The 13,625-nt window shown below is 45.8% G+C and overlaps 1 protein-coding gene across 1 annotated transcript; it reads left to right on the top strand.

Annotated features, from left to right (window-relative positions):
• The first annotated feature begins 544 nt into the window (after positions 1–544).
• Positions 545–12,800, top strand: LOC140719033 (guanylate-binding protein 1-like). Its single transcript, XM_073033386.1, has 9 exons — positions 545–774; positions 1,275–1,402; positions 1,971–2,080; positions 4,945–5,132; positions 5,765–6,010; positions 7,492–7,769; positions 8,196–8,408; positions 9,674–9,776; positions 12,009–12,800. The coding sequence occupies exons 1-9, from the start codon at positions 564–566 to the stop codon at positions 12,335–12,337; spliced, it is 1,806 nt and encodes a 601-aa protein (XP_072889487.1). The 5' UTR covers positions 545–563; the 3' UTR covers positions 12,338–12,800.
• The last annotated feature ends 825 nt before the right edge of the window (positions 12,801–13,625 follow it).

Here is a 13,625-nt window from a genome sequence, read left to right as displayed (position 1 = left end):
GACAGTGGCAGTTAATCATACTCTGGGGAATTGGAGGGCTGGATCCTGGATGCCTGCTGCTGTTCAGTCAGGACCATGGCAATATCACAGCAGATTCCCTGGCTGGGGTTTTATATTGTACAACAACAGACTCCCAGGAGTGAGCTACATCCTGAGACGTAATCCAGGGGTTTGGAGTTTTCTATTTAGTAAATAAGCAGATCATTGGGAGTGCTTTAAAGGCATGGATTTGGAGAGATTATATGTTGAATAACAGATTCCTAGGTGTGTGTTATAGGCCATAATCTATTCTAGGTGTTCAGAGGGAGTATATATAAAATAACAGATCTCAGTAGTGATGTAGAGGCTGGGTTACAATCCATGGTATTTGGGATTGGTATGTACTGTAGGTAACAGATTCCAGTGTATAAAATAATGTTTGGGATCTACTCCAGGGGCTCAGGATTGAGATGCAGCTGTTTTGATGATGTGCTCTGTATTTTGTCAATTCCGTTTACTCTGATTCAATCAGCGTGTGATTCCCTTGCTCTGATTTTGTAGACAGTTCGGGAAAGGACTGTCTGATGTCGGTAAACAGGGACCCTGATGCCAACAAACAGAAGATGGAGAACCCCTTGCAGCTAGTTTTTAACAAGGACGGGAAGCTGCAACTTAACCCAGAGGCTCTGAGGGTCCTCCAGTCCTTTGAGGTTCCAATGGTTGTTGTGACTGTGGTTGGTGCTGCTCGTACAGGGAAGTCCTACCTCATGAACTGTCTCGCAGGAGACAAGAACGGTAAGGGCAGTGGCTGTAAACTTCCACCTCTAACCTTTCACCTCTGTTTATTATCTGTCTTGCAGAAGTTTTCCTGAGACCTGGGACACACAGAGCACACTTGCATTGTCAAGCTGTCAGTAGTGGGAGATGTACTGGAGACATCCATTTATCTTGGTGTTCCCATCACTGTTTTGGACAATAGATCTAGAGACATCTGGGGAATTTATACTGCATTCTTGCTACATATTTCGGATGCAGAGAGCACACTGGTCTTGTTAATGGCGACCAGAGTTACTTGCCATAAAACTGACTCTGCGCCAACCATCAATTGTTCTTTTTCACGAATCCTATAACAATCCAATTTTATTCTTCACATGTTCCCAACAATTCTACCTAACCCTCACTAACTAGGGATTGGGTACTAAGAAACTGCATGTCATTGGGCTATAGAAGATCATAGATCCACTTATGTTCTTGCAAAGTTTACCTCTCTATATCTCTGTCTCTCCCCTCTGCAGGATTCTCAGTGGATTCAACCGTCCAGGCTCACACCAAAGGAACCTGGATGTGGTGTCAATCCCACCCTCAAAGACCCAATGAGGTCCTCCTGTTGTTGGACACCGAGGGTCTGCGAGATCCTGAGAAGGTCAGTCCATCCCTCACAACTATTCTTCTCCTCAGAACAGTAGTTTCATTACCAAATGGGTAACCCACAGACAGGGGAATGATCCACAGACCAGAGTTCAAATCTCACCACAGGCAGTTTGGATGGTTAAATGCTTAATGTAAAACTGAATTAATTTGTTGATTAACTAACATTGTCAGCACAGGTTCACGCTGAGCATCAGGGAGCAATTCTGCCATATTTTCCTTTGGAACTATATGTGATACAAGTCTATTACCCACACCGTTTCCTGTCCCACCCACTCCAATTCCCATCCCCATCCTCCCAAATGAAAAGGATGATAAGGTGCCATGAGAATGTGCTCTCTCTCAGCACCGTGGTGGTGAGCAATTGTCGAGACTCAGTCTGTAAGGCTTCCCTTGGCCATACACCTGCCACTGGTGGCATTGACAGGAAGGATGCTGTGGAGTGAAGCCTCACCCACCAACCTCTGTAAACACTGAGCAAGAAATGTCCAGAAATGGGATGCTTATTTATTCGACTCATCTCTGAGCAAAAGCTCTCACTATCTGCTCTGTTCTACCTGCAGGGAGACAGCCACAATGATAATTCCATCTATACACTGGCCATCCTTCTGAGCAGCGTCCTCATTTACAATGGTAAAAATCAAATTGACCAGCAATCTCTGCAAGACCTACAGTATCCTTTCAGGGTGGTATCTGTACAGTGTCTTTCAGTTCCCCTCTCTCAGGACTATCTGCACATGACCAATGTCTCTCAGTTCCTCTCTCAGGAATGTCTGCACAGTGACTGATGTCTCTCAGACCTACTCTCTTAGGGAGATAATGTAGTCTGATCAGTTTATTTCAGTCCCTGTCTCTCTCAGTGGGGTATCTGTGCATGGACTGATGTTTCTCTGTCCCTTTCTTTTGGCATATATCTGTACTCTGTTGTCTCTCAATCACAGAGCCATTGAGTTTTACAGTACGGAAAGTATCCTGTCCGCCATGCTTGCCCATACTGACTAAAATGTATTCTCAAGCTGATCCAGCTTTCCAGCACGTTCCCATATCCCTCTGAGTTCTTGTCATCTTCATATCTGTCGACATACTTCGTAAATGTGTCTCATGTACGCGCCTCACCCACTTCGTCTGCTGGCTGGTTCAATATAATCACCACCCTCTGTCAATAAAAAAATGACATCACAGGTTCCTATTAATAATTTCACTCTAACCATAATACTATATCCAGTAGTTTTCATTTCCCCAACCTTGCAAACAAAGACCACTGACCGTATCAATGCCCTTCATGAGTTTGTTATTACAGCTGTGATATCATTCTTCAATCTTCTATGCTCCAAAGAATAAAGGTCACTCCGTTCCCTGACTCCTGGCAACCTCCTTCAAATGTTTCTTTTACTCTCTTTCTGGTTTAATCACATCCTTGCTATAACTGCATAGTCAGAACTGTACACAGTACTCCAAGTGTAACCGCACCAACAGTCCGTACAATCAAAGTGTAACCATCCACTTCAAACTTAGCACACTAACTGATGAACGCCAGCATGCTAAAATCTTTCTGCACACCCCTATCCTCTCTACATGTAAGTCCCTTTAAGGGAATCCTGCACCTCTACTCTGAGCTCCTTCTGTTGTGCAAAGGTAACCGGAGCCCCTGCAAACAATGTAAAAGTCCTTCACTGAATAGTCCTTCCGAAACGTAACTCTACTGTTACGTACCCCGTAACGGGTCAAAAGAACCAGCAAAAATGGAACACACCTGGAGTCTGGTATTGCTGTTGCCTAAAGCTATTTTATTAGTAACTACGCAATGCAGTAATATAAAAATTAGATAAATCAAACATGTTAGCAGAACTTATGCAAGTATAAGTGTAAATATAAAAGCCAAGCTTCTTCAAGCTTAGGAGATAATGGATACAGTCTTACGATGTTAAGTAAATGAAGTCAGTTCAGTTCGTGTTATTGAGTTGAGAGGTGTTGTGGCTGTCTGAGTAAGCCGATGCCGTCGATCCTCCGTTGTCCTCCGAAATCCTTTGAAGTCACCGAATGTGACCACAAAAAGGAGACCGTTTCCTGTGGTAAAGTTATCCACCCAGGCGAGGGTTGGACACACTTTCCACCAGTCACCCCTTTTCACACTGCGAGAGCCATTGATCGATTCTCCTGATCGATCCTTCAAAACCCACCTTTCTGTGGGCACACAAAACTCATCCGGTGTCCAAATCTGTGTGTGTCTGTCAGACAACCGGCTGACCTTGTGTTTATCCAAGCATGCTGAACACCAGCTGTCCATCAATTAACACCGCCCTCCGTCACCATGAGGACTCACGAGCAACTCATAGCTCTCTCTGTCTCTGCAGAAACTCACAAGCAGGCAGCGTCCTTGTATATTCAAAACAAGCTGCAAAGAAACCATAACATCGATAGTCTCTCTCTCTCTCTCTCTCTCTCTCTCTCTCTCTCTCTCTCTCTCTCTCTCTCTCTCTCTCTCTCTCTCTCTCTCTCTCTCTCTCTCTCTCTTCCTCTCTCTTTCTCTTTCTCTTTCTCTCACACACTCTCACACTCTCTCGCTCGCTCTCTTTCTCTCTCTCTCTCACACACACACACTCACTCTCTCTCTCTCTCTCTCTCTCACACACACACACACACACACACACAGAGTGTTTCTGAAAATCTCCGTTTTCGGGGGACGATAACACCATTTTAGGGTGGACGGATGGTAAAAACGAAGAAAAAAAGCTTCAGTTACGGATTTATCCGGTCTAGTGTGGACGTAGCCTGAGACCCCACTGCACTTGCTGGTACTCCTCTTCAGTGTCCTCTGTGACAGGGAAATAATGCTTGAGAACTGTGCCCATCTCCAGCACTTCCACAAATACATTTCCAACTTGCTCTTTCAGGGGCCCTATTCACTCCCATGTTACTGTTCTTTCATTAATATATTTGTAAAATCACTCAGAATTCTCCTTAATTTTCGTAACTAAAGTCACCTCATTCTCCCTTTTGCCCTCTAAATCTCCATCTTGAGTTTACTCCGGCATCCTCTATATATATATTCAATGGTTCACTTGATCCCAACTACTTGTATCTGGATCAAGACACCTCCTGTTTTCTTCAGCAAAGTTACAATATTCCTAGATATCCAGGGCTCCCAATTACCAGCAGCTTTGCCTTTTACTCATCAAGACCCTCTCTCTCAGGGAGATAACTCCACAATGACTGCAGTCTCTTTGTCACCCTCTTTCTGAGTGGGAGATCTGTACACTGATCACTATTTCAGTCCATCTTGCCAAGAGGGAGATCTGTACACTGCCCAGTGTGTCTGTCTGTCTTTCTCAGTGAGATATCTCCATAATGACAAGCATATCATATATATATTTCTTTCTTTCCCTCCCCCTCCCTCTCTCCCCCTCTCCCACACACACACACACACATCTGTACACTGACTAGTGTCTCTGTCTCGGGGCAGATCTGAACAGTGAATGACATTCCTCACTATCTTCCTGCCAACCCTTCATTCCTTTTCCTTGATATTGCTTCCAGTTTTGTGACTGAACAGTCTAAGCTGATCCAGATGAAGTCCCAGCCCGATGACTGTGACAGTTGGGACTTTGTCCGTTTTTTCCCTGAATTTGTTTGGTTGATTCGTGATTTCACTCTGGAGCTAGAGATCGATGGAAAACCTGTGACTCCAAATGAGTACCTGGAGCACAATCTGCAACTGAAGGACAGTGAGTATGTGGCTGTACCAGTCTCTGAGGAGATAGGGCAAACTTGGAAAGGGGCCAGAGAAGGAAAGGAGCAGGGTTGAAGTCAATGTCTGAGGGGTGGGAGAGGAAGGGGCAATCTTTACCTTTGAGAATCTGTGCACAAACACTCTAGGGTCTCCCGGCCCCTTCACATCTCTCATTTCCCCACTTACTCTGCATTCCTGCCCTGTTCACATTCACATTACCTCACAATTCCCTGCATTAACTTAACACCAATGTACACTGTCCTCTGGTTTGATGATATAAATGCACCACTCCCACCCAGCTGACACCTCCTTCCCATCAGAGTTTCATTTCATTGGCAGGGTGTCACTCTCCCACACACACACACCTCTCAATCAATATGACCCTCAACTACCGTTTCAATGTCACATCATCCCCCTCCATGACAAGTCATCCATCACCCAACTACAATGCACTTGATGCCCCTCTCACACATCCTGTCCCACTATCACACCTTGCAAACTGCCTCCCCTCTGTTTCCTTCCTGTCCTTCCCCTATTCCTCTCCACAGCCCTGTGGATAACAGTCACCACGTTTGGAACAGACTCAGTAAGGGTGATTCCTGCCTGATTCCTGGTTCTATTTTACAGGTGAGATCAATGAGCAGGACAAGAAATATAATGAACTCCGCAGGTGTATCCGTGATAATTTCCCCTCACGTTGCTGCTTTGCATTTCGCACTCCCACACTCTGGAAGAAACTCAAGCAGCTCCAGGAACTGGAGGACAAGGATCTGGATGAGGATTTTGTTACGGAGCGGCAGAAACTCATCAATTACATTCACACCCACAAGAAAGTCAAGAGAGTTGTTGGGGGTCAGCTGGTCACGGGCAGGAGTGAGTAACTGGGCAAAACCTCACCACCTCTCTTCAGTATAACACACTAACCTGGCATGAGAAAATCTGCTGATGCTGGACATCCAAAGCAACACACACAAAATGCTGGAGAAGCTCAGCAGGCCAGGGAACGCCTATGGAAAAGAGTAAACAGTTGATGTTTCGTGCCAAGCCCCTTCATCGGGACTGGAAAGGGAGGGGAGAAATCAGAATAAGAAGATGGGGGAGGGTGCAAGAGGAAAAAATACAAGTTGGTAGGTGATAGGTGAAACTGGGAGAGGGGCAAGGGTAAAGAAAGGAGCTGGGAAGTCGATTGGTGAAAGGGTTGAAGGCAGGAGAAGGGGGAATCTGATAGGAGAGAACTGAAGACCATGGAAGAAGGGGAAGGGATTGGAGCACCGGAAGCAGGTGATGGAAAGGTGAAAAGAGGTGTGAGAGGGAAGAAAGAATGGGGAATGGTGAAGGAAATGAGTGGGGGGGGGGGGGAATTACTAGAGTTTAAGAAATCAATGCTCATGCAATCATGTTGAGCACCTTCACTCTATCCGCTACAAAACGTGGGATTTCCTTGTGGCCACCCATTTCAATACTACTTCCCATTCCATTTCAACATGTCTGTCCATGGCCTCTTTTGCCCCAAGGGGGCCAGGCTGTATTCTGTCTGGGTAGTCTCCAACCTGATGGTATGAAGATAGATTTCTCAAATGTCTTACCTGCCCATCACTTCCCTCTGTTGCTCCTTCTCTTTCTTTTATTCCATGATCTTCAGTCATCTCCTATCACATCCCCCTACTCCAGCTCTTTATCACTTTCACTAATCGACTTCCCAATTCACCCCTCTCCTCCTATCCTGGTTTCACCTATCACCTGACAATTTGGATTTCTTTCTCTCCCACCTTCCTATCCTGATTTATCATATTCCTTTCCAGCCCTGGTGAAAGCTCTTGGCCTGAAACACTCACCTGGAATAGGAACATACTATCAGAGTATATGGGAATATGGACAGTGGGACTGAATGGGAAGGGATATGGATGCCATTAGAAGTGTGGACAAGGGAAGTGAATGGGAAGGTGTTGGGATCCCATTGGGAATGAGTGGGATGGTGTGGGATACCAGCATATGTGTAGAGGGTAGGAGTGAATGTAAAGAGATGGAATTCACTATGAGTGAACGGGGAGGTGTGGGATCCCTTTAAGAATATAAATTGTGGGATTGAATGGGAAAGGGGTAGGGTCCCATTGGAAATATAGTCTGGGGGACTGAATGAGAAGGGTTCGGGTCCCTTTGTGAGCATGGACTGTGGGATTGAATAGGAAAGGGGTGGAGTCTTATTGGGAGTATGCATGATGGGAGAGAATTGGGGGGAATGGGATCCCATTGGAAGTGAATGAGAGTGGGTTGGGTACATTGTGATATGGAGAGCGGGAATTGAGAGTGTGATCAGATCCCCAGGCACTGACCTCCAGAAATTTCCCACACAGGATTTGTTGAATTGACCAAAATGTACGTGGACATGATAGCAGATGGGGTCCTACCGTGTGTGGAGAGCTGTGTTGCCAAGTTAATGGAGGTGGAAAACCAAGCAGCAGTAGATGAAGCCCTGAAATTCTTTGATGATGAAATGAAAAAATTCTCAGAATCTGATGATGTTACTATGAGCAAACTCACAGAGTATTACCATATGAAGAGCAAAGAGGCATTCAATATCTTCCACAAAAGATGTATGAACAACAGTGACAAACACATCGAACAGCTGGAGGTGAGCTTCTAATCTTCAGTGATTTCCAACTGTCTCAACTGTACAACAGTCCCTGGATCCAACCCTTAAGAGTGAGAGACAAGGAGCATAGATACTGTATCATCCTGAACATAAAGGACTGAGAGGCACCGGATAGTATAGTTCACTCCCTGAGTGAGAGTGGCGGAGAGACACTGGTTTGTATACAGATCACTCCCGATCAGTGTATAGATCTCTCCCTGAGAGAGAGTGAGTCAGAAATATTATTAGTGTACAGATCTCTGACTGAGAGACAGTGGTCAGTGTACAGATCTCTCCCTGAGAGAGAGCAACTCAGAGATATAGTTGGTATGCAGATATACCACTGAGAGAGAGGGACTGTGAGACACTGGTCAGTGTACAATACTTTGTTTCCTAGTTTACTGTACATCTTTCCTTCATTCCCAGGAGACAATGAGTTCTAATTACAAGTCTCTCAAGGCCAAGATCAAGGAGAAGTCACGAGAGGAATTTGAGACACATCTAAAAAACGTAATGTCATCAATAAAACAAAACCTGACATCTGAACATTACCTGAGACCTGGTGGCTTCCAGGAGCTGAAGAAGGATCTTGATAAGGCCATCAAGGAGTATAAAGAAAAGACTAAGAATGAGATAGAGGTGTGTTCAATATTTTACAGCAAGACATTTACTTTTCAATTCTAATAGCTTTTCCTTCCCCTGCCGTACATGGATTCAGAAAACTCCCCCCTCTGCCTTCCATTAACCCAACAAAATTGAATTTGATTTCTGCTCTCCGTATCATCTGGAATGGGATTAATTGGGTAGATTGGGTCTATAATCGAGGAATGAGTGTTATAGGTTGTGGCAGGATTTTCAGTGGGTGGGGTCAGTGCCTGTGGGGCTGTGGGAAGGAATTTCATGGGTAGTGAGAGATTGTGATGGGGAGATGTTCGTGGGATGCGAGAAGGGATTCAGTGGTTGGAGAGTCAGTAATGGGGCTGTGGGAATTATCTTTTAATCCTAGTTTTCAAGAGCCTTCCAATCTCTCCCTTAAAAATCCTAACTCTCTGCTTCCACTGTGCTTCAATGGAGAGTTCAAAAAGCTAATCATGCATTGAGAGAAAAATGCTTTTCTCATATCTCCATTGATCCAGCTACCTGTTCATCCAACTCAGCTTTGTGACTCATGACCTTCTCTCCTACACTATCCATACAGTCCGTGACTCCTAATTCTGGGCTTTCCCACAGAAGTGTCTAGACCGAGCCAGTCCTACCTTCTTGAGAAAGGTAATCTGTCCTTCCAGGTATCAGTCTAAAACCCATCTCTAAACTGTGTCCAGTGTATTAATGTTAAAGTAGACCTATACAGTCCATATCCCAGATGTAATATCACCAAAACTTGATATAACTGAAGTATTTCCTTCCTACTTTTGTTACACATCCATCTCTTCCACTTAATTGAACACAAACGTTTTGCAAATCTTGCACTGGGACGCCCAGATCCCTCTACATCTCAGAACCTCACAAACTCTCCCATTTGGATAATATACTACTATTTATCTTTCTGCCATAATGGATATTTTGTATTATCCCACATTGTGCTCGATTTGCCTGATACTTGTCCATTCATACAACCTAGCTCTCTACTCTTTGTCACCAGTGTGTGTCATTTTTACTATTTAGCCTTTTGTCATTGAAAAAAAGAAAGAACTCTGCCTTCATTCAAAGCCATGATATAAATTGTGCGTCGTTTCCAGTTGTGGTTTTACTAGTTTCCTGTAGATTGGTAAGAGGAGCTCCTTAATTTTGTAACAGTCCCCAGCACTAGTTATTTGATGGGGAGAGCCTGTCACTGGTCTCCTGTGGACTGCTGTGATGAGAGAGAGTTGGACATGAATGATTGTATCTTCTCTTCTCTGTAGGGGTGTGCTGTCCTCACCCACTTCCTGGAAAAAGAAAAACCTCATCTAGACCAGGTACAGAAAATGGACAGCCGGCTGACGGAGGAACAAAAGCGTGTCTCTGGTGAGAAAATATACAAAATGCTGAAGACATTTTGGTCAGTGTTTATTCGTAGATTTAAAATTAACTCTTTGAGTCTGAAAACTAAAAATGTGAAACACTCCTGCTGGGTACTTCAGCTCAGAGTTCATCAGAAGGTCCAAAGTCATAGTGAGATCAGGGAGGGGTGTGCCGATGTTCTTGGACATGTTCACATGAAGAAGTTGGTGTTGGGTCTCTCGAAGAACATCAACAGAAATCCAGAGTGGGGTGCCCAAGAGTAGAAGGTAGATTTGAGGCTGGAGTAGGGGTAATCAGTGAGGAGTGGGTACTCCTTGTTGAAGAGATATAGGTGCAGAGAAAACCGAAGGGCTTGGCATATGATATCAGTGGAACTCGAGCAGAATGCCTACAGTTATACAAATGGAAAGTGCAATAGTTTGATCCAAAACCTGGTGTATTATGCCGAAACAAGGGAGAATACCATGGAATAAGAGAGGAGTTTGATAGTGTAGATTAGAAACACAGGCTACATGGTGGGAAGATGACTGCAGGAGTGGGACCCCAGCATTTACCCTGATCTCGGTTGTGGGTGATGGAAATGGAAAAAGGCCGTGGGACACCAAACCCTCTCATGGGGCAGAGTAAGGGTGCTCCAGTGGTTGGGGGACTGCCTGGTGTTGCTGCTGGGGCAGTGAATGGGGTAACAAGGAGGATGTAGACCATAAAGGTTGTGTTTTCTGTTCAGACTCCAGAGTAAGCCAAGAGCTGCCCATTTCTGAACGAGGAATATCTTACCTGGACTTGCTTACTAGGGTTCAGAGACTGTGCGAAGGGTTGCGGTGAGGAGAGCTGCTCCTCTCTACCTTAGAATGTGGCTCTGTATGGACTTCCAAAGCCAAGAACAATGAGGCCATCCTTCAGTCTGATGTTGAGAGTGTCCCTCCCCTGTGGTCACCAACAAGCCCAGATTCCCCTTAGTTCTCTGAGGATTCCTCCACCACTGATCCTGGGGTTAGAATTGTGTTGGAGATGGAACAAGCTGGTGGGTTTGGGACACCCACCGCAGAGAGAGGAATGCACGTGTCAGCTATGTGTGGCTTCTGCCTGGAGAGGGACAGGTACTTATGGTAGTTGGGGAGCTGGGGTCCACACCCCATCTTCCCGCAGGCATAACAGTGATAGGGTTCCTCTTATCCTTACCTATCACCCCAGGAGTCTCCGCATCCAATACATCATCCTCTGCAACTTTCACCATCTCCAAAGGGATCCTGCCAATAAACATATCTCCACCACCCTCTTCCTCCAATTTCTGTAGGGATTGCTCGCTCCACAATTCCTTTATCCATTCATCTCTCTACCAGCCGCCCCCCCCCCAACCCGATTCCCAAATATCATCCTCCCAGCACTTAACCCTGAAAGCAGTCTAAGTACTACACCTGCCCATACACCTTCCCCATCTCCTTTCAGGGCTGTCCTTCCAGGTGAGGCAATACTTCACCTGCAAATCTGCTGGGGTCTCTATTGTGTCTGGTGCTCCTTATGCGGCCTCTAGATTGGTGAGACCCATTGTAAATTGGGGGACTGCTTTGTTTAGCACTTCCGCACTATCCGCCACGAGTAGGAATTCCCAATGGCCAAACATTTTAATTACAATTACAATTCCTGTTATGACATATCGGTCCATAGCCTCCTCTTGTGCCAAGAAGTGGTGATACTCAGAGTAGAAGAACAACACCTTATATTCCATCTGGGAAGACTCCAACCTGATGACATGAATATCGATTTGGTAAACACATTTTTCCCACTCCCTCCTCTTTTCTCCACTCTGACAATTTACTTCTTCTCACCTGCCTATTACTAACCCCTGGGTTCCACCTCCTTCCCCTTCTCCGATAGTCCGCTCTCTTCGCCAATCAGATTGTTTCCTCTCCTGCTCTTGACCTTCTTTAACCACCTGCATTCACTTATCACCTTCCAACTAGTATCTTTCCCCTTTCCCCACCTTTTTATTCTGGGATCTTCCACCTTACTCCTCAGTCCTGAAATACGGACTCAGGTGAAACGTTGACTGTCTATTCATTTCCATGGATGCAGCCTGACTGGCTGAGTTCCTCCAGCATTTTCTGTGTGTTGTCTTAGATTGAACAGTGAGTAAAGCTCCCTCTCAATGTCTTGTCACACACACCTCGAGAAATTACCCCTTCACCACTCTCTGCATGGACTAACCAATTCATCCTTTGCCCCTTTTGTCAGCTTTGGAAGAGGAGCTCTCAAGAGTGAAACATGAGAGGGAGAAGATGGAGGAGAGGAGGAAGGCATTTGAGGAATGCAGGGATAAGGAGATCATGGAGCAGATCAAGAAGAGGATTGACGATGGTAAAATGTGCAGCGTGGAGGAGCTGAAGGAAGCCATGGAGCATATGGGGAGTGAGATGAAGAAATACAAAGTTGAAGGCAGGAACGAGGATGCAGAAAGGGCTCGACAGAGGTACGAGTACCTGAAGAAGAAATATGAAGAAGCAACAGAATCGAGTTTCATGAAATTCATAAGGAGACTGCGGAGATTATTTCAGAGCAGGTAACTGTGGTAGGTGCTGTGGCAAAATTGTATCCATAGCAGGAAAGCAGTCAAAAAATGCATACATTTAGAAATGTGACCACAACACCAATCCTCTGACATCCCAGCAGCTTCCAACCACTCCCCTCCACAGTCTGATCAATGAACTGGACCCCAAATATTGTCCACCACACACATTCCACATCCAATCCCTAGCCGGATATCAGAGGCACATGCTGAAACATTTGAAGTGGGGCCAGATTCCAGCTGGTGAATCTCAAAACCCCAGGGATGTGACTGAGCCAGTGTAATTATGTCCCACTCACTAAATCCCCTCACACAGCCGACGGACACTCTCACCCATGACTCACTCTCCTCACTGACTTAATCCCCTACCACAGTCCATGCACACTCACCCCCCCTCACTAAATCCCCTCCCACACCCCACAGACACTCTCTCCCATCACTGACTCCTCCCCCCATCAAATCTCCTCCCACAGCTCATGCACAATATTACCAATTACCAACTCCCCACCCCCCACCGAATCACTTTGCACATTCCATGTACGCTCTCTGTCATCACCAACTCTTCCCCCCAACTCATTGAATCCTCTCACAGCCTGTCTCCCTCATCACCAACTCCCCTACCTACTGTATCCCCTCACACAGTCCACAGACTCTTCTCAATTAGCAACACTCCCCACACACTGAATCCCCTCCTGCAGCCCACAGACACTCCCCCATCACCAGCATTTCCGCACCTAATGAATACTCTCCTGTAGCCCACGGCCACTCTTCCCCCCCCCATTGAATTCCCTCCCAGAGCCTATCAACATTCTCCCACACCAGCTATTTCCTCCACCCCAACCACTGAATACCTTCCCACAGCCCATGGACATAAAGCTCACTCGTATCCATTTCTTATCCATGTGTTTTCAATCCCCTGATATGCCTGTCCACACTGTACCACAATTACCTGAACTATCAATTATAAGGAGCTGTGTTTATCATTCATCAAACTCTCCCTGGCACAGAATGTCAGCTCCCACATCCTCCTTAACTGCTGGTTCAGTGTTCTGGGTCAACGGTCAGCTCTATTCAATACTGACACTGTGTTGATAATGTGGCCTTCCTCCACTCTGCTCTGTGTTCTGTGGATCCCTGTCTCACCAGCAGAGTTTCCTCCCAGAGCCTGATGGGGAACTTGTCATCTCCCTCTGGCTGCTACATTCTGACCACCAGCAACGAACAACTGGAAGCTGAAATGCGAGAATGGATGAACATTCAGCAGAGATACGTGATACTGCAGGTGC

Source organism: Hemitrygon akajei, chromosome 31, assembly GCF_048418815.1.
Source record: "Hemitrygon akajei chromosome 31, sHemAka1.3, whole genome shotgun sequence".
Classification (NCBI taxonomy): Eukaryota; Metazoa; Chordata; class Chondrichthyes; order Myliobatiformes; family Dasyatidae; genus Hemitrygon; species Hemitrygon akajei.
This window is presented reverse-complemented; position numbering and strand designations above follow the sequence as displayed.